Raw genomic sequence first — 18,823 nt, 5'->3', positions numbered from 1 at the left:
AGTTATTTAAAATAAAAGATGGCTGCGCCCATATATGGTGAAAGCAAAATTCTCATTGAAGTGTATCTGTTACAAAAAAGACTACATATCTCTCCTTTTCTTCCTGTACAGTAAAGGATTGTAATTGGATTATTTTCTCATTCGAAAGGTTAATCTACATTTAGTTCCCTAGGCACTTGGGTAAAGGATAATGTATATTTTCTATGTAATGTATTTTTGAGGAAATTCGAACTGAACTTGTAACTTTTTTTTTCGTGCACAGTATAAATTTTTAGTTTTTTTTTTGTAAATCTTTCTGCTTGATATACACTAGACTGCCACAGAAATTTGATATTATGCACGTTTTAAAAATGAAATATCCCATACAGCAGAGAAAAGATATGATACAATCAGAAAATGCTATATCATGAAAATGACATACATATCTAACTTTGGAGCGAGCATAGATAAGCTAAGTTTATTGAATTTCATTTTCGGGCAAAGAGGGCATAAAAATAAAGACAGTTCACAGGGGCTTGCTCCCGGCATGTAAAAATTATTTATTTTAAAAAAATCATATACGTTAATACTAAAACTACAGTTTTAGTATTAACGTATATGATTTTGTAACGTGTTTTGGGTCCGATGATTTGGACCAGTCTGGGAGGATGTATAAAAATGATCAAAATTACAAGAATTATGTACAAAAGCTAATATAAGAACGAGTCAATATATACATATACATATATCTAGGGTTATCTATCCCTTTAATATAAAAACTAATAACAGGTAATTTCTTAAGGACAGGGCTCTGTCCTGTGTATCTGTCCGTGGGACGTGTCTCTGGGATGTGTTCTGTAGGCTTTGTCCCAAGACGGCTGTGTCCTTTTGATCTTATACAGGCTGCAGCCAGGTACTAGATATATATCCACCGCTCGTATATACAGTTAAATGCCACTGTATTTTCCGTAACAAGCTAGAAAACACAATACAACACTGGGCAGTTGTATTTAACACTATAATTCTTTTTATTAACTCTAACCACCGTACCTGCTAGCAACCTTCTCCTTCGACAGCCAAACACAGAATGACAATTTTACCTCGGATGCGCTCTTATATATACACCAGCGACACCCGGATTAACCTCGGCTTCCATCATACCCCTAATGATAAAGCCCGTCTATAATTGAATCCCGAGCCCGATCGTCACATTACCCACGCCTCAATGTATCATGTGTCCCCACATGACAAAATAATAACATAAACATTTTTTTTTTCTTTTTTTTTTTTTTTTTATATAACAGATGAATGATCAAACATGAGATATATGATGAGTGATGAGTATTTATCACCTTCCTGGTGATTATGTATCATTATCTAGCAAACATGAAATTATACAGAATGTCTACAAATGTTCTCTGATGACTATTCACCATTTACATATCAAAAAGTTCTTCACTTTCTCTAATACGCTTGATTCTCTGTCCGTTCTCATTGTACTTAGTTACAGTCACCTCTTTCACCCGTCGATGATATCCCTCTGTCTGAGTACTCTGCTCTACAAGTTTGGTCTGCCTTATTACTGGGTCAGGCATGGTAGAAAGTGTCTGGACGCCTACTTCTACACACTTCCTCTGTACCAATTCCTTCTCTTGATGGGTAACTTTTCTGGAAGTTTGGACTGGACTTGGAGCTGTTCTCTTGCGGACAATGCGACCTGTGATTAACTCCTCACTATGAACAGAAGATGGTCCAGCCCCCGTTTCCTTCTCTACGGTTTCGATCCTATCCTCCCCAATCTGTACTTCGGGATCCACATCCCAGTCACTATCCTCGCTTTCTGCTACTTCTTTTGATGATTGGGAGGGAGCATCGGGATGTTTTGTCCGCATATGCTTCTGCAAGTACTCCTTTTTCTTAAAGGATACCTGGCATGCTTTACATACTAACATGCTGCTTGCACAACTAACCACGTGCTCTGTCCAAGCTTCTTTACTGTCCAATTCTAAAAAACATACTGGGCATATCTCCTTTGCCTTTCTAGGTGTTAGCTTGGTGTTAACCATCTTTCTTCTGTAAAATTAAATATTCTATTTTAGAACAAGGTATATACATGTATAACTTTTCCAACAAATATATAAGACTCTGACATTAAACTACTACTATATAGAAACAACTACTATATAAAGCATTGGGTTTGGTGCCTATCAGTAAATCAAACAGTTATATACATATGATTTATTTTCACTGCTTTATTTAGCAAATTATTCTGGGACATAGTCCTTCATCCATGCTGGAGCACGTCTATCTCGTTTTGGCTTAATATTTTCAGCCAACTCATCCGTGATCTCTATTTTTGACTGACTGTCATCGATAATCTCGGTCTCAAACTGACCATCTGGTGGCAGTTCTGTACTGACTTCTGTATCAGGCTCAGGACGAATCCGTTCGTCGTCCTCACCTCTCAAGACCTGCGTTTTGCACGCTTTGAGGCGATCACAATGTACAATTTGCTCTTTTCCGTTGCGACCACAGTCAGCTTTATACAGAACTTCTGATATTTTAGCCAATATCTTGAACGGTCCTCGCCAGTAAGATGTGAATTTTGGCGAGCATCCAGCTTTTCGTTGAGGGAAGTATACATAAACTAAATCCCCTTCTTTGAACTTTTCATATGACATTTTCATGTCATAGTAATGTTTCTGTCTAAACATTGCACCTTCTGCATAACGTCTGACCAAAGAATGTGCTCTCTCCATCCGGTCTTTCATGATCCATACCCATTCATTTCTAGGAACCTCTTTCCAAGATGCAGGCATCTCATACATAATATCTAGAGGTGTCGTCACCTCTCTACCTAGCATGAGCATGTTAGGGCTGTAGCCCGTGGATTCATGCTGAGATGATCTATATGCCATCATCACATAGGGAATGCTTTCATCCCAGTCCCGGTGGTTTTCATCCACATAGGCACTTAGCATTATGGCTAGCGTTTTGTTGAAACGTTCCACCATACCATCAGATTGCGGATGGTATGGTGTAGTTCTTGTCTTCCGGATCTGGAGAAGGCCACATACCTCGGTAAAAAGGAGACTCTCATACTGTCTTCCCTGATCGGAATGTATGATATTTGGGCATCCAAATCTACAGATTACTTCGTTGGTGATAATCTTAGCAACTGTTTTTGCTTCCATATTCTGCATAGGAAAGGCCTCGGTCCATTTGGTGAAGTAATCCGAGATGACTAAGATGTATCTGTTTCCGTTTTCTGTCTCGGGAAACTCACCTAGGATATCTGTAGCTATCCTTTCAAATGGAAATCCAACCTGTAAGTGTTGCATAGGGGCTCTTTTCGTTTTCTGAGGAGCTTTTCTTCTGGAACATATGTCGCAACCTGACACGTAGCTTCTCACATCACTCTGTAGACCTGGCCAATAATAATTTTGCCTTATTCTATTGAGTGTCTTCGTGACCCCTAAGTGAGCTGAAGTCTTTGCATCATGCATCTGCTCTAAAATAAGTCTTCTGTGGGATAGGGGAACCACTATCTGATATGTGGTCATATTACTGTCTTCAATCTCCCACATCCGACAAAGCAGATTATCTTTTACTGTGAGTCTACTCCACTGAGCCCAAAGTGACTTCACAAAATAGCTTTCCGAGGATATATCACTAAACTCTGGACGCTTCTCGTTTTGTAACCAAGACTTTACAAGTCTTATATCCTTGCAAACATCTTGCAAAGTAATCCAGTCAGATGATTCATTATTTGCTTGAGCTTCGTCCTCTACCACTCTTGCATGATCTGCAGACATATCCGTCTTGTCCCAGTCATCAAAGTATCCACACTGGCTACAAAGTGCTCTACTGAGTCCATCTGCATTTCCATGCAGTTTACCAGCCCGATGCTCTATCTCCATGTCATAAGTTGATATGACCTCGAGCCAACGAGCCAACTGACCCTCTGGATCTTTAAATCTAAGCAACCACTTGAGCGAGCTGTGATCAGTCCTTACTAAGAACTTATGTCCATACAAGAATGGTCGAAAATGCTTAATGAAGGTAACAACAGCCAGAAGCTCTTTCCGAGTAACGCAATATTTCCTTTCTGACTTACTGAGTACTTTACTTGCGTATGCCACAACCCTCTCTTGACCATTTTGAATCTGTGACAGAGCAGCGCCCATGGCATACTGACTTGCGTCCGTGTCTAGTATAAAAGGCTTAGTAAAGTCTGGGTGCGTAAGAATGGGGGCAGAAGTCAACCGACTTTTAAGGAGATCAAACGCAGTTTGGCACTCATCAGTCCATTTAAATGGAACACATGCCTCTGTGAGTTTATGTAACGGTTGGGCAATTTGAGCATAATTGGCTATAAACTTTCTATAGTAGCTAGAAAGACCAATAAAAGATCGGACTTGGGTCTTGTTCACTGGTACAGGCCACTGCTTTACAATCTCAATCTTTTCCGGATCTGTCTGGATCCCCTGTTCAGAGATTATATGTCCCAAGTACTTAACCTTTTGGGCAAACAAAGTACACTTCCTAGCCTTCAGCTTCAGTCCAGCTGCTAGAAGCTTTTCAAAGACCAATTCTAGATTCTTTAGCATTTCGTCAAATGTCTTTCCGTAAACGATGACATCATCTAAGTATATAAGACAGATCTGCCATTGCAAGCCAGCTAGTACCGACTCCATCAAGCGTTCAAACGTAGCTGGGGCATTACAAAGCCCGAATGGCATGACATTAAACTCGTACAGACCTTGGCGAGTAACAAATGCTGTCTTAGCCTTATCCTGTGGCTCTAGCTCAACTTGCCAGTAACCAGCATTTAAGTCCAAAGTACTAAACCACTTGGCACCACGCAGCTGGTTTAGAGACTCGTCAATACGAGGTAGTGGGTAAGCGTCCTTTGTTGTAACACTATTTAAGCGCCTGTAGTCTACACAGAATCTTGTAGATCCGTCTTTCTTCTTTACTAGTACAATTGCAGAAGACCAAGGGCTTTGTGATGGTTCAATAATACCTCTACGTAGCATGTCAGAAACATGTTCTTGAACCTCTTCTTGCATGTGGAATGGGAGACGCTTTGGTGCCTGTTTAATAGGTGCATTGTTACCTGTTTCTATCTTGTGTCTGACTTTGGCAGTTCGTCCTACGTCCTCATCAGTCTTGGAAAACAGTGATGCATACTTCAGTAAAAGATGTTTGGCTTTTTGTCTATCTTCCTTATCTAAATGACCAGTATTGCTTCTATAAAGCTCTCGCAAATGTAATGGAATATTACTGTTCTCATCAAGATGACAGTTTCTCCCCGGTATCAATGACACAACCTCATCAACTGAGGTTAATTTTCCTACAACAGTTCCAGGGTACATGGTTCTACTATCATCTGAAATATTCATGATACGGATGGGGACCATTTCCTGTCTCCGGACAAGTGCTTTAGCCAGCAAGCAAAAGTCTGACTTAAGAAGTTTCTCAGCTGGCTCTATCAAACCAACTTTAGTCGGAAGTGTTCCATCCGAACTTGCACATATTTGTCCCTCTACCATGACTTCTGATCTAGCTGGTACAGTGATCCTATGTACAATGGCTACCTTATATGAACTCGCCGACCCTTCCAGCTGAATAGGGTGCTCTATGCCTAAGATTGATATCTGATGCCTACGCATGTTAATTATTGCCTCATGCTTTACCAAGAAATCTAGACCTAGTATTCCGTCTACAGTTATGTCAGCTATAATCATCTCATGTTGCAGCTCAACGTCATCCAGCTTAAAATCTACTGGAACTTTCCCCAACACCTTTAGTGTAGTTCCGCTAGCTGATAATACGTCTCTCGTTACCTCAGTCAATGCATAACTTCCTGTCCTTGCAATATTCTCATAACATATTGTAGAAAGCAAAGATACTGTAGCACCTGTATCAATCAACAAGTATGCATCCATTCCATGGATACGGGCAGTAACATAAACCCCTTTCCCGTTAATAGAATTTACAGCCCTAGAGTACTCATCATTTACAGTATGATCTTTCTTTAAACCTGCTTCAGGTTTATTTTGCTCCTCCCTCTTAGTATCAGTGTTATCCCTAAACTTGTGTTCATGCTCTTTCTTAAGCTGTGGGCAATCTCTTCTCAGATGTTTATCAGATCCACACTTGTAGCATTTCCTAGCTCGAATTTTATCATCTGTGTGTGTCGCTGGACGAGGCATACGTCTCTGACTTTGTGACTGAAACTTCCACTGTTTCAATTCTCTCATATCACGCTGTAAGGAACGCATGTTCTTTTCAACTGTTTCTATGAAATGATCGAGTTTCGAGGCCTTAGACGAGTCCTCTGTATTCTCACTCATCACCCTGACTGCATCTATGCGACGGCTCTCTGCTCTGTTGTATGCTTCTAGTTCAACAGCTCTCTGTATTGCATCATTTAAGTTCATAGGTCTCGCCTGCTTAATCTTGAGACGCATTTCTGAGTTGTGCAACCCATCTAAGAATTGTTCTGTCGCGAGTATTTCCCGGACGTCATCAGGAGCAGTTGGGTAGGCTAAATTTATGAGTCTTCTTATGTCTTGACCCATCTCCGGCAAACTTTCAGATGCCTTTTGTCTTCTGTCTCTGAGCTGTGCTCTGTATAGCTTTGTCTGGTTTAAAGGCGCAAACCTATCCTGTAGGGCTTTGACTAGTTTACCGTAGTTCTGTCGTCCCTCTCTAGGCTGATTTCCTAATACTCCTTGTGCTTGGCCTCTAAGGGATGCAGCCAAGTACAATCCCTTCTCAGTCTCTGTCCACTCATTTAAAAGACAGACTGATTCGAAATGCGACAGATAATCGTTCCACAAACCTGACCCATCATATGTAGCTGGCTTTATAAAATTTCTGGATCGGGCTTGTCCTGGGTTTGTATCCTTCCTTGGCTTGGGAGCACGCATGGGAGCTCGAACATTAGGTACAGAACTTTCATCATCATCAGTACATGCACAAATATCATCACTGACATATCCACTAACACTATCTCTCCGTCTCTCATGCGGAGTACTGGTACTCATGCCTGGTCTGTGTCTCAGGACGCCTGGAGTCCGTGTACCAGGGGAATTCCTACCCATGACAGAGTCATGTATCTCTCTATTTAAACGAATTATTTCCCTTTCCAAAAAATCAACATCAGCTTGTAAATCTGTCATTCTTATGAATGTAATAAAATGCTATCAATGAAATTAACTTAAAACAACGACCGATCCAAATCCCACCGCTGCCACCAATTTTTGTAACGTGTTTTGGGTCCGATGATTTGGACCAGTCTGGGAGGATGTATAAAAATGATCAAAATTACAAGAATTATGTACAAAAGCTAATATAAGAACGAGTCAATATATACATATACATATATCTAGGGTTATCTATCCCTTTAATATAAAAACTAATAACAGGTAATTTCTTAAGGACAGGGCTCTGTCCTGTGTATCTGTCCGTGGGACGTGTCTCTGGGATGTGTTCTGTAGGCTGTGTCCCAAGACGGCTGTGTCCTTTTGATCTTATACAGGCTGCAGCCAGGTACTAGATATATATCCACCGCTCGTATATACAGTTAAATGCCACTGTATTTTCCGTAACAAGCTAGAAAACACAATACAACACTGGGCAGTTGTATTTAACACTATAATTCTTTTTATTAACTCTAACCACCGTACCTGCTAGCAACCTTCTCCTTCGACAGCCAAACACAGAATGACAATTTTACCTCGGATGCGCTCTTATATATACACCAGCGACACCCGGATTAACCTCGGCTTCCATCATACCCCTAATGATAAAGCCCGTCTATAATTGAATCCCGAGCCCGATCGTCACAATTTTTTTTTTAAATAAATAATTATCACATGCCGGGAGCAAGCCCCTGTGGACAGTTTATAGAGAATGAATGTTTATAGAAGATATTCAATGTTTTTATTGTGGATATGGAATTTAATTTATAACACGAGTGGGACAGGAATTTTTTTATATTTACACAAGTGCGAAGCACAAGTAAATATATATATATATATATATATATATATATATATATATATATATATATATATATATAAGAAATAAGGTATCATTTTTAAACATCTATCGGGATATAAATACGGGTTGGTCACGAGATCAAATTCCATAAAGCCCGAAGGGCTTTATGGTAAATTTGATCTCGTACCAACCCGTTTTTATATCCCGATAGATGTTTTAAAATGATACCTTATTACTTATATTTACATTTGTCACTTATTTATATTTTATATTTGCCTAATTATAATTTTAAACGTGTGAAGTGTTTTATTTTTCAAACTCAACGGCACGTGTCTAATCCATTGATTGCACGTCGACCCTTTATGACATCACTGAGAAATTACGTCGAACGTTTATGACGCGAGGAACCCGTGTTTATTCGGATATAGATACGCATTGCTTTCAATAGTGTTATATAAGGGAAAGCATTTACAAATGTATATATATATATATATATATATATATATATATATATATATAAAATCCTGTCTCATGAGTGAAATAAATTCCATATCCAACTACAAAACAGTGAATTTTCTGTTTATAATTACATTATCTTTGATTTCTCTTTGCCTCAGTCTTTTCTTAACATAGTGTTATAGGTTGTGACTTCATAGTTGGATGGTTGCGATGTCATAGCTTAGCAATTGTGAGATTGAAAACATTGTAACATGGATTTAAGCAAATATATTTGGGAGGAAATTTACAGTTTTAGTCTCTATCAATATGGTTTAGTTACTATATCTTATGACAGGCCAGAAATCATTTTTACTTACTTTGATACCCTTTCACACTGTGACAGAATATCATTTTGGTATCCTTTCACACTGTGAAGGAATATAACATTTATTCATTAAATAAATCACAGTATTTCACTATTGAAAATGTATTTAAAAAAGATTATACAACATTAATTGCATAGTACATGTAGATGCTTATAACTTTTGACAATAAGTACATGTATTCAGTGTAATCTGTTCATAGTTGTCTTGTAAATTGAAAAAAAAGTATAAAATGAAAGATGATTCAGATGTTTATATTGAATATGCATTTTTAACAATATTTATAGATTGCCTTTTGGGAATACAGTAGAAATAAGATCTTGGAGGATGGGGGATTATCAAGTGGAATCAAAGAGCCCCTCCTTTCGCAGATTACTGAAGCTTCTTTCAGATTCCCAAGTCTCAAGCTCTGAATTACAAAAAGAAGTTCAGGCTTTAATGGAAATGGTCAGAGAGCAACATGAAAGGTATTGATCTGCATTGAAAAGAAGTCAGGTTATTTGTATTTTTTTATTTTTTTTTTTTTTAACAATTTGGTGAAGTGGATTGTTATGTATAGTATTCCCATACTGGGAAGAAGATACATGCATAAAGTTATCAAAAGAAGAAATACAGTACTGTGATACACATATACACATACAGATGGATATACAGTGCTGTGCCAAAACTGTTGTTGCAGATTTTAAGCACAATGCCAAAAGGTAAAATAGAGTTCACTTACAAAGATACTAGTGAAAGTATTTTGTAGCATGATCCTTTTATATAACACATTGATGATATCCATTTATTCTGGCAATTTCAAACTTTTTTCTTACCCTCATAATAATTATGTTATTTAAGTCCATGTGTCATTTCTTGTGGATTTGAAGCCATGGTGCAAATAAGCTTATTATTAATAAATATAATGCTCTCTATGTTAAGTTGTGTTTGACTTCATATTTACAGATATATTTGCAGTTATTCAATTATTGCCTTTTTTTAGAAAGTGGGAATAAAAACATGAAACAATTTTGACATGATAATGTATATACCTGTACAATGCCTAATTTGCATACCTTATCAATATCAACAAATAAGTGAAGTTTTATCATTACTAAATTTTTTCTTGTGACTAATGTGACTTGAATATGAAATTATCACTAAACCATGGTATCTTAACATTTCATGCTTATATGCATTATAATATCAAGTGAACTTTTTTCAGAGAGAAGATAACAGACAGTGATGTCACAGCAGTTGATAAGACACTGACCTATTTTCAAGAACTCTTAAATACAGAGCCAGCATTTGCACACTGTGGTCTTGCAGATTGCTGTCGATTGTTGCGCAATATTTGTGTACAGTGTCCTTTGGCACAAGACAAAGTTTTGCCATGTCTCAAGAAGATCAGATCTGTGATACACAGTTGTGCTGGTCTTAAGAGAGGGATACACAAAACTGAAAGTGAAAGTGGCATCATTTTGTTCCGATGTATTGTACAGTTCATTGGAAACTGTATTGTCAACCATCCAAATAACCAAGAATTTGTGTGGAATAATTTCCAAGATGAGCTCAGGTAACCATGTATGGGTAAAGCGTATATGTACATTTTTTTTTTTTTTTTTTGAAATTTACATGTATCTCTGGCCAGTTAGTTGTCTCCTCTCTAAATTTCAAATTTCACTAGAAACATCTGTTGCAAATGTTTAACTTCATGTTTGAATATTATCTGATTTATGTCACATTACTTCTACTGTACTACATGTACCATGATTAACCCCTTTAAAGAATAGAGGATATAGAAAGAATGTGATCTGTAAAAAAAAAAAAAAGATGAGAGTAACTTACAAGACTTACCATATATACTCGCCTATAAGTCGGTTTTTTGGGAGTTAAATTTTGGTCCAAAACTCTATGTCCGACTTGTAGGCGAGTCATTAAAAATTGGCATTATTTTGAACGGCAACATGTAGTATTTTATAAACGTGTCTGACGATTATCATTGAATAAAATCTGGATATATTATATCATTTTTGTATTCTAAGATTATGCATGAAGTACAAGTATTTACATATTTCAATAATTTTATTTTATCGTAAGTGTGCATTAGTTATTTCTTTAATGATTTAAAATTAAATATTGGCGTCATTTCTAAAACAAAAAATTACTTAAACCAGGTTAAAACATCATTAAAACATTGATTTGAAATTGTCAACCTGTTCTTGCAAAAAGTTGTACCGACTTATACGCGAGTCAATGGCAAATCCCTCAGAAATAACCTCAAAAATTACAACCGACTTATAGGTGGACCGACTTATAGGCGAGTATACATGGTATATACGGTAGTATAAAAAAGGATGTAGTCTCTGAATTAACATTTGGTTAAAGTGCATCATAGATGTTTGTCTGTTATTTTTTTTTACTAAAAGAAATGTATTTCAATGTATTTTAGAAAGCTGAATTTTAGACTGTTTGATTTTGATTATTTGAAAACCATTGTTTTCATTTTATACTTTGACATATGATCCACTAATCTGTAGTGATAAGTTATAATTTATAGTCTTAAATTATAATTTAAGTAATAATTTAGTATAAGTTTTAAAAAGGGTCTAGGTTGTAGTGAAATGGTGTCATGGGATATGAACAAGTTTATCTTGCATGCACTGCTGAAGGAAAATATATCAAACATAAAAATCATGTTTTTGTCATCTTTACACACAGTGATCTGTTGAATTTTGGAGATGAGAAGTTATGTACATACACATGTATGGTTTATCACAATTGCCTCAGAGGAAAGCTGGACAGGAAGTCAGAGATGGATACTGAGCATTGTGGGCAAATTCTTTGTGATGTTGTCAAGGCAACAATTGACAAAGAATCTGAATATGGGTAAGGACTAATAAGGGAAAAAGTCCACATAAGAATAAAATAAAGAATGTGGTATATTGTTCATGGCAATTCTTTAATGTCTATTAGGACATGTATATTACTATATAGAAAGCTAAGCAGAGTTTCATAATAAATTAGTTTAAAATTTCATTTAAGAGTTAAGCTTTTCATATGAAATGTTCTTTTTTATCACATTAATTCAGATGTTGATGAACATTTCTGAGACCATTGAAAAGTGTCAAACATCAGTTTTAGACCCCAATGTTTTTGTTTTGTAATTGCTTCTAGATTATTTGTGGTAGGGGATTGTCTGGAAGTTAATGGCACCCTGGCTGTTGCTGATGAAGATCTATCAGATCATGAAATGTAAGGAATATGTAATTTTATGATAGTTACACTGATATAGTGAATTAACTTATGTGAACTCTAAAATGGATAAAAAATTATGAAGACTGTTGTTGTGTGAGTATGATTTCTGTAATTAATATTTTCATGTTTAACAAGTTTTTTTCTTGTGTTAAAACATTTATACACTACAGAAATAATTCATACACAGTAGATATAAAATAAGATTTAATACAGATGTATAGCAGTGTGTGTACCTGTTGATATGGTAGTAATCAGTATTAACAGTGATGCTTAAAAATTGAATTCAGAGGTGAGGAAATTTCTTCTATATTGACAATGTTCATTTACAGATTGTATGTACTAGAAATATTAATAGATCAGCTGAAGAGATTGCCAAAGGACTCTGATTTAACAGAGCCCTGTCCACATCCTTCACTAGGCAATTTACAGTACACAGTGACTCAAGTAGCTACACATGCTACAGCCATACTTAATGTCATGGAGGAAAAAATGGAAATTGTGAGTATATTTATCATGTTGTACACTAATTTTTTTTTTTAATATTTGAAGGAATATCAGTTTGTTTTATCTTTAGAAATAGTTTCCTATAAAAACCTGTGCTTACAAAAATCTTACATTTCCAATGTTTTACTGAACATTTCCCTAAAAATATGTTGTTTGACTGTTTGTTGAGATGTTGAACCAATCATTGAGATGTCTGACCACTATGACAATATGTGTAACATGTAATTTGTATTCATTTATCCTTATGAGTATGCAAGATCTGACATGTGTCAACAAGCTATATTTGTTTTGTTGAACCCAACAACTAAACTGTTGCCTTTGGCCCAATGGTCTTGGATCTGATAAAAGGCATATATATAACAATAATGTTCTGAAATTTTACATGACTCTATACAATAAATTTTTTTTTCAAAGACAAATAGAATTACACAATATTAGTATGACTTTTTTGCTGAATGAAATAGTCACTTTATACCCTATAGTATCCTTTCACTTTCTCTCTCTATGATAGACATGTATATATGTACAGTGTATATGATGCTCTTCAAGAATTATTGTTTTTCAGAATCCAAATATAATTGTGAAACAGATAGAGATCCTAGGGCTGGCTTCTTCACATACACAGCTGTACGGAGAACTACAAAATGAATCAGACTTATTGACAACTTGTCTCTGTAAGTTTTCGTTTCTGTGCATCATAAATTCAATATTTTCAATCATCACTTCATAGCCTGAATCCTTATTATACACAAAAAATCAATACATCTGAAAAACGATATTTTTTTTTACACAACACTGAAATGGGTGTATGCAATATTCTCATAACCAGTAATTTGGAATTATATTTTTACCTGATTTTCAGGTATGGATTTATTTAATAATAACAGTTAATGATGCATTAACATGCACAATTCATGATTACAAAGAACAAAGACACTTTAATTTTCATAAACAAAAAGGACACTGAAAGAATATTGAATAAAGTTAATCAAATAGCAAAAAGATTTGAGTTCAGTGTCAAACAATAGATCAAACAATATTCAAAAGCTGACGAAACTGAAAAAGAAAAGATTTGATCAGAGAGTGAACTTATAGCAAACATTGAATTCATAAGCATATAACAAATGTTATTCAAATTAAGTAGCATTAATGTTCAAGTTTCTGCACAAAAAGATGAAGAAAATGAAATGTCTATAGAATAAGAAAAGTTTTATACATTATTACATACAGTGTATTAATTGATTCTGGCCAAACCTGTAGTTTTACCATGACTTTAGTCTTTTTACCTTTGCTGTACGTAGAGTTTTATACAAGTAGATTAATACTGTAAAATCACTTATTTTTGTTGGGTCAAATTTTCATGGTTTTAGAAAAAAATTATTGGTTCATGGGGATTTGATTTTATAGTTGGTAGACAATAATGATATTGTAATGTTCTGTTTTACCATTTTGTGGAGGACATAAATATGTGGGGCCCTTTATATCATTAAAAAATTAAGAAAATTAACCTCCATGAAAGTTAGTGATTTCGCAGTACATACATGTATGTTGATGAATAAGTAAAAAAAAAAAAAAACCCAAATATTTTGCAGATTTGCTCCACAGTATCCACCGACTGGGACAATGTGGAGACAATGTGTTCAGTAGTGTGGAGAAGGTGACCCAGGTCAGGGAGGTGGATGTCCATCATCCAGCCTTCGGTCTCAAGAAAGACATCATCCGCCTGCTGGCTAATCTTGTACACAGGCATAGAGAAAATCAAGATAAGGTACATTTATTTTAGTTGTCTAATTACATGAAGTGTAATTATAGTTTGCTAGAAGTACAGTTTTCAATGCAATTACAAGGTTTTTTTAAAAAAAAACTCCTATTAAAATCGTGTATTACGTTGTACAATATACATGTAGTGTATTTGATTCTAAAAAAAAGTAAGTTTGCAACTATTGTAAATTTTATTGGAGCAGTTTCAGGCAATTTTAGGAGATTTAAATTTATTATCAATAATAATGGGAGGATTTACAATATTAGCGAGCGCAGCGAGCAGCGCGAAGCGCTGCTCGCGAAGCGAGCTCAATAGACTAACGTGTAAGAACAGAGGAAATTCGGAATGAAATCTGTACATACGTCAGGCAAATTTTCTGGTGCAACATTCCCAGAATTCCTTCGCTACCAGGGTTCCATGCGAAATTCTTACAAAACATACAAAATACCAAGGATAAATATTCATTACCGAGAGATACGTTTACTTTTCTTTCTTTGCAGAGAGCTTAAAAGAAACAAAAAATAGTTACATCTACTCTACAACGTATTTCATTTATTATTGCACAAGATCTTTAGTCTCGTTCAACCAGACGCTCGGCTGTCTCCGTAAATTCCGACGTCATGTGACGTCACAGTCTAGACTGTGTCTCGTGCGGTTTGACGTTTGAAGAGGCGGATCAATGTTACAAGTGTAAGCTGCTAGCCTATAGCTTTTTGATGGTATAACTGCGCTCGCCCCAACGGTCACACCGTAAAACATATTAAAAGGAGAGGAAGGACCTTTAGCTGAAAAATATCTTGTCATTCAATTTTGTTTCATATTTTGTGTAGTATTATCAATTTTAGTATACTATAATATTATCTTATATATTTAGAGCAGTACTATCATCAGATTTCTTACATTATTATACCCCCTGCTTTTAGCTAATGGAAACCTAAAATGCCTCTCTGATCAAAACTTAAAATATGAGGTGCACAATAGCACTATGTAATAAAGATTCTGGGAAAGTCTTGTGAAATTTTATTCAGTGGCATAGGAGGAGTTGCAGATAGGAGATGGGTACCCCCAAGGACGGACAGACGGACACCCCCATCACTATATTCCCCCCCGCTTTTCAAGCAGAATGTATGATTTTTCTTTATAAGTTTATTAAGTGTTTCATTAATTCAGTACTTGCATAGAACCAGGTGAATAGGGATATTGCCTATAAGCAATAACTTATTACATTTACCTTTGCAAGTCCCTGCTTTGCATGCATTTTTACATTACAATAGAAATAATAAACATGTTAATTGTCAGAAAATTTATAATAAAGAAGTTGGTTTGAAATGAAGAAAAAAATACCCTTAGTCTCATAAATTATCGCTGGACTCATTATTATTTACTCCAGTCTTGAAATTCAAGTTGACTTACGTATCTGTTGTGTTTTCAAACCAAGCTATAAAAATGATTTTTAAAATTTGTTTTATAGGATGGGATAGTTTTAATTACGTATAATTAATTTAACTGGACATTGTGCTGCTCGAAATAAACCTTTGAAAAGTTACAAAAAGTAGCATTTAGAAAAATATAGATTGAATCATTTTTATGCAAATGTAAAAAATTCAAACGAAAACATCATAACTGTTATTCTTATATCATAATTATTCATCTTATGTACGAATCAGCTTGGCGCGAAAAAGGATACTGGCGCAAACTATGAAGGGGCGCAAAACATCTCGATATGCAAATTTCAGATCACTGCTCAGGGCAGGGCGATCATTTCTTTAAAATTATTTTATGCACAAACGATAGTCACATTTATGCGCATCTATTAATGAAAATGTAATACATCCAAATAGAGATCACTTTTTTAAATGTATAAATGAGTTGTCTCGCTTTCTGCCCAATCAAAAAATCAAGATGGTTTGAAACGATATAAGAAAACTTGGTAACTTCGTTATCAAATGCTAAGTATCTGAAATAAAAGTGATAAAGTTCTTTAATTAAAAGTGCATGTATATGTAACATAAAGTCAAATGCGTGGATGTCTTGTGCATTTAGGTTCATAGTCTAGGTTTCCATCTCTTTATCTCAATTAACCGCCAATGCCCTCCCTGAATTTTGTGTGAAATTCTGCCAGTATCATCTTAATTTTTAATATTATTGTGATAAATGTTACCTGCAACATTTAGCATTGCAATACTTGCTAAATACACCGGTAGGATTTAAATAAGAAATCCCAAAGTATGAATTTACACTTGTTTAAAACATTTTGTTTCAAGTTTAGGCCGGGTTTTCATGCGTTCATTCTAACTCAATTGAATTTCATTATTTTCTGATGCATCTCTTTTTTCAGATCAAAAGTTCATAATCACCTGTTGCTTTGCAAGGGGTTAGTTCTGTTTTTGATCTGGGTCATTTTAATTCTTTTATTTAGGCTAGCAATATGTTTGATCTCTGAACATTCTTATTTTTAACAAAGCATTTAATTTTCTTCTGACGTAGGTGAGAGAAATGGATGGATTGCCACTTATTTTGGATCAAACGAACATTGATGCCCGAAATCCCTGTATCCTTTTTATTTATGTATTACCGACGCCTTTAAAAACCGTTTTAGTATAAAAATGCAAAATGACTCTATTTTGATATAGATTTTAAAATTTATTTCGAAGCTTTTTACTAGGCAAGTACACTCCGTCAACATAAAAGTCATGTTTGTCGTAAAATGTATTTTATACTGGACACGCATGTAGTTACCAACACAAAATTACGATATGCCGACGCTCGCTTTTGTATGTATAATACCTACGCGTTTATAATGCATGTATGTCATGTATATGCAGCGTATGAACTAACTACTCAAGGCAAATACGCGCCTGAGATTTCTATTTTTTATTGTACGTGTACTGCAAATTGAAAATAAACTACTAGGGTAATATATAATTCTTGTTGCCAAACATTTAAAGTGGACTTTGGTGAAAATTTGAAGAATCTAGTGAACTTATTATAAGAGAAAGTGTTTACAGTTTATGAAGGATAGGTGGTATCATAAATTCAAAGAAAATTTCACCAGGGCAATTTTTTTGTGAAGTTTTTCTGATCGCAAAATTCGAAAAAAAAAGTACTCACACGAGAACATTTTCTTATAGACAGATTGTGAAATTCGTATTTTGATCAATAGCCTGATGAGTCATATGCCTTAAGCACTGTCAAGCAACGTCTCTATTTCTTATAGTACTAGTAAATTATGAAATTAAAGCTCCGGCGCATTGCGTAAGACACTGTTACATACCCATTGTGTTTTACCTGCGCTGTCAGTGTTGCATAAGGTCAAATTAAGTCAACAATACCTACTTTCTATTCTAACCTGTAGTGTTTCGTTGTCTGTGCATACACCTGGTTAACCAAATCAAGCTTTCACTTCCATCTACTCAGTGAAAATTGACTCCTAATCATAGATTCACTCATTTATAAATAATCGTCCGACAAGATCATGCATTACCTAACTGAGATACATGTACGATACACGATTTATTGACTTTTTGAGAGCAGAATCATTACATGATATTGATGAACAATAATGTTCACTTAACTAGTTCTTTAGATATTTCTCAGTGGGCGATACTGGCCATCCACAATCTGTGTGAAAATAACCCAGACAATCAGAAAGTGTTGTCAGACCTTAAAATACAGGGTGTCTGTGACAAATCAGCCATAGTAGAGGAATTAGGGATCGAGGTGGAACTTAAAGATGGCAAAGTGTCTGTGAAACCCAAAACACAGGATAGGTGACCGACATCTCAACCCGGTGTTCTGTGATAAAGTACGAAGCAAAACTTACTGTTTTATGAAAGAATGTTTTAAATTGCAGAGACTCACGGTTTCATCAAGCCCATGCAGTCATCTATCTTTCCTTCATTCTTTCATTAAAACATTTATTGCTAAAGAAGTAAAAGATACATATATTTAATTTCATTTTAGGAATTATTACATGAAAATGCAATGAGTCTAATTCAATGTATCTAATTTTCTATGCTTTAGCTTGAAATCATTCAATACAAAAGTCAGTCAGGCTATGTTAAAGAATGTAGGTCAGCAACTAGGAAGCTGTTGTATACGTTGTTCAATGTATATGGGTTTGGTACCACTGATAACAGAAAATAAAACAAAAATCGTTTGTTAATGGTATGCATATACAAGGAATCTTAATCTATTTCTAACATTTACAGCATCAAAACACCAAGCCCTATTGTAGTGGGTTTGTTGTAATTTAGAGCAATTGCTCTGTTTCATAACCTTGTTCACTTAATCCTGTTAATACCATATACAACGTTTACCGCGTGCGTTTGAAAGATGACCTTGTGTTTTTTTCCACCGATAACCATATTGCTTAATGATTTGGATCAGACATGAATCATTACCTGTACTGCGTTTTGCAAGTGTCTACTATTCTAAAACTAAACTCTAAGCAGTCCAAAATTGTTAGTTTACATGTAAGTCATACGCACCATACTTACCGATTGAT

The 18,823-nt window shown here is 35.4% G+C and overlaps 1 protein-coding gene across 2 annotated transcripts; it reads left to right on the top strand.

The window, feature by feature from the left end:
- The first annotated feature begins 81 nt into the window (after positions 1–81).
- LOC133184929 (ataxin-10-like) lies at positions 82–18,475 on the top strand. 2 transcript variants are annotated; one of them, XM_061319997.1, is made up of 10 exons: positions 82–148; positions 9,101–9,280; positions 10,018–10,368; positions 11,514–11,681; positions 11,970–12,047; positions 12,380–12,548; positions 13,120–13,228; positions 14,147–14,322; positions 16,804–16,867; positions 17,903–18,475. In XM_061319997.1, the coding sequence occupies exons 2-10, from the start codon at positions 9,141–9,143 to the stop codon at positions 18,088–18,090; spliced, it is 1,443 nt and encodes a 480-aa protein (XP_061175981.1). In that variant the 5' UTR covers positions 82–148; positions 9,101–9,140; the 3' UTR covers positions 18,091–18,475. The 2 variants fall into 2 exon arrangements, with proteins under 2 accessions (XP_061175981.1, XP_061175980.1); XM_061319996.1 differs by having other exon boundaries at positions 102–180.
- The last annotated feature ends 348 nt before the right edge of the window (positions 18,476–18,823 follow it).

The sequence above is a fragment of the Saccostrea echinata genome, unplaced genomic scaffold (genome assembly GCF_033153115.1).
Source record: "Saccostrea echinata isolate AGI-Se365-2 ecotype Australia unplaced genomic scaffold, CSIRO_AGI_Sech_v1 ptg000011l, whole genome shotgun sequence".
NCBI classification, from domain to species: Eukaryota; Metazoa; Mollusca; class Bivalvia; order Ostreida; family Ostreidae; genus Saccostrea; species Saccostrea echinata.
This window is presented reverse-complemented; position numbering and strand designations above follow the sequence as displayed.

Excerpts from the sequence above, each read along its gene's own strand:
- LOC133184929 (XM_061319997.1), top strand. The coding sequence starts at position 9,141 with ATGGGGGATTATCAAGTGGAATCAAAGAGCCCCTCCTTTCGCAGATTA. Across the intron at positions 12,048-12,379 it reads GATCTATCAGATCATGAAAT|ATTGTATGTACTAGAAATAT; the intron begins GTAAGGAATATG and ends GTTCATTTACAG. Across the intron at positions 13,229-14,146 it reads CTTATTGACAACTTGTCTCT|ATTTGCTCCACAGTATCCAC; the intron begins GTAAGTTTTCGT and ends AATATTTTGCAG.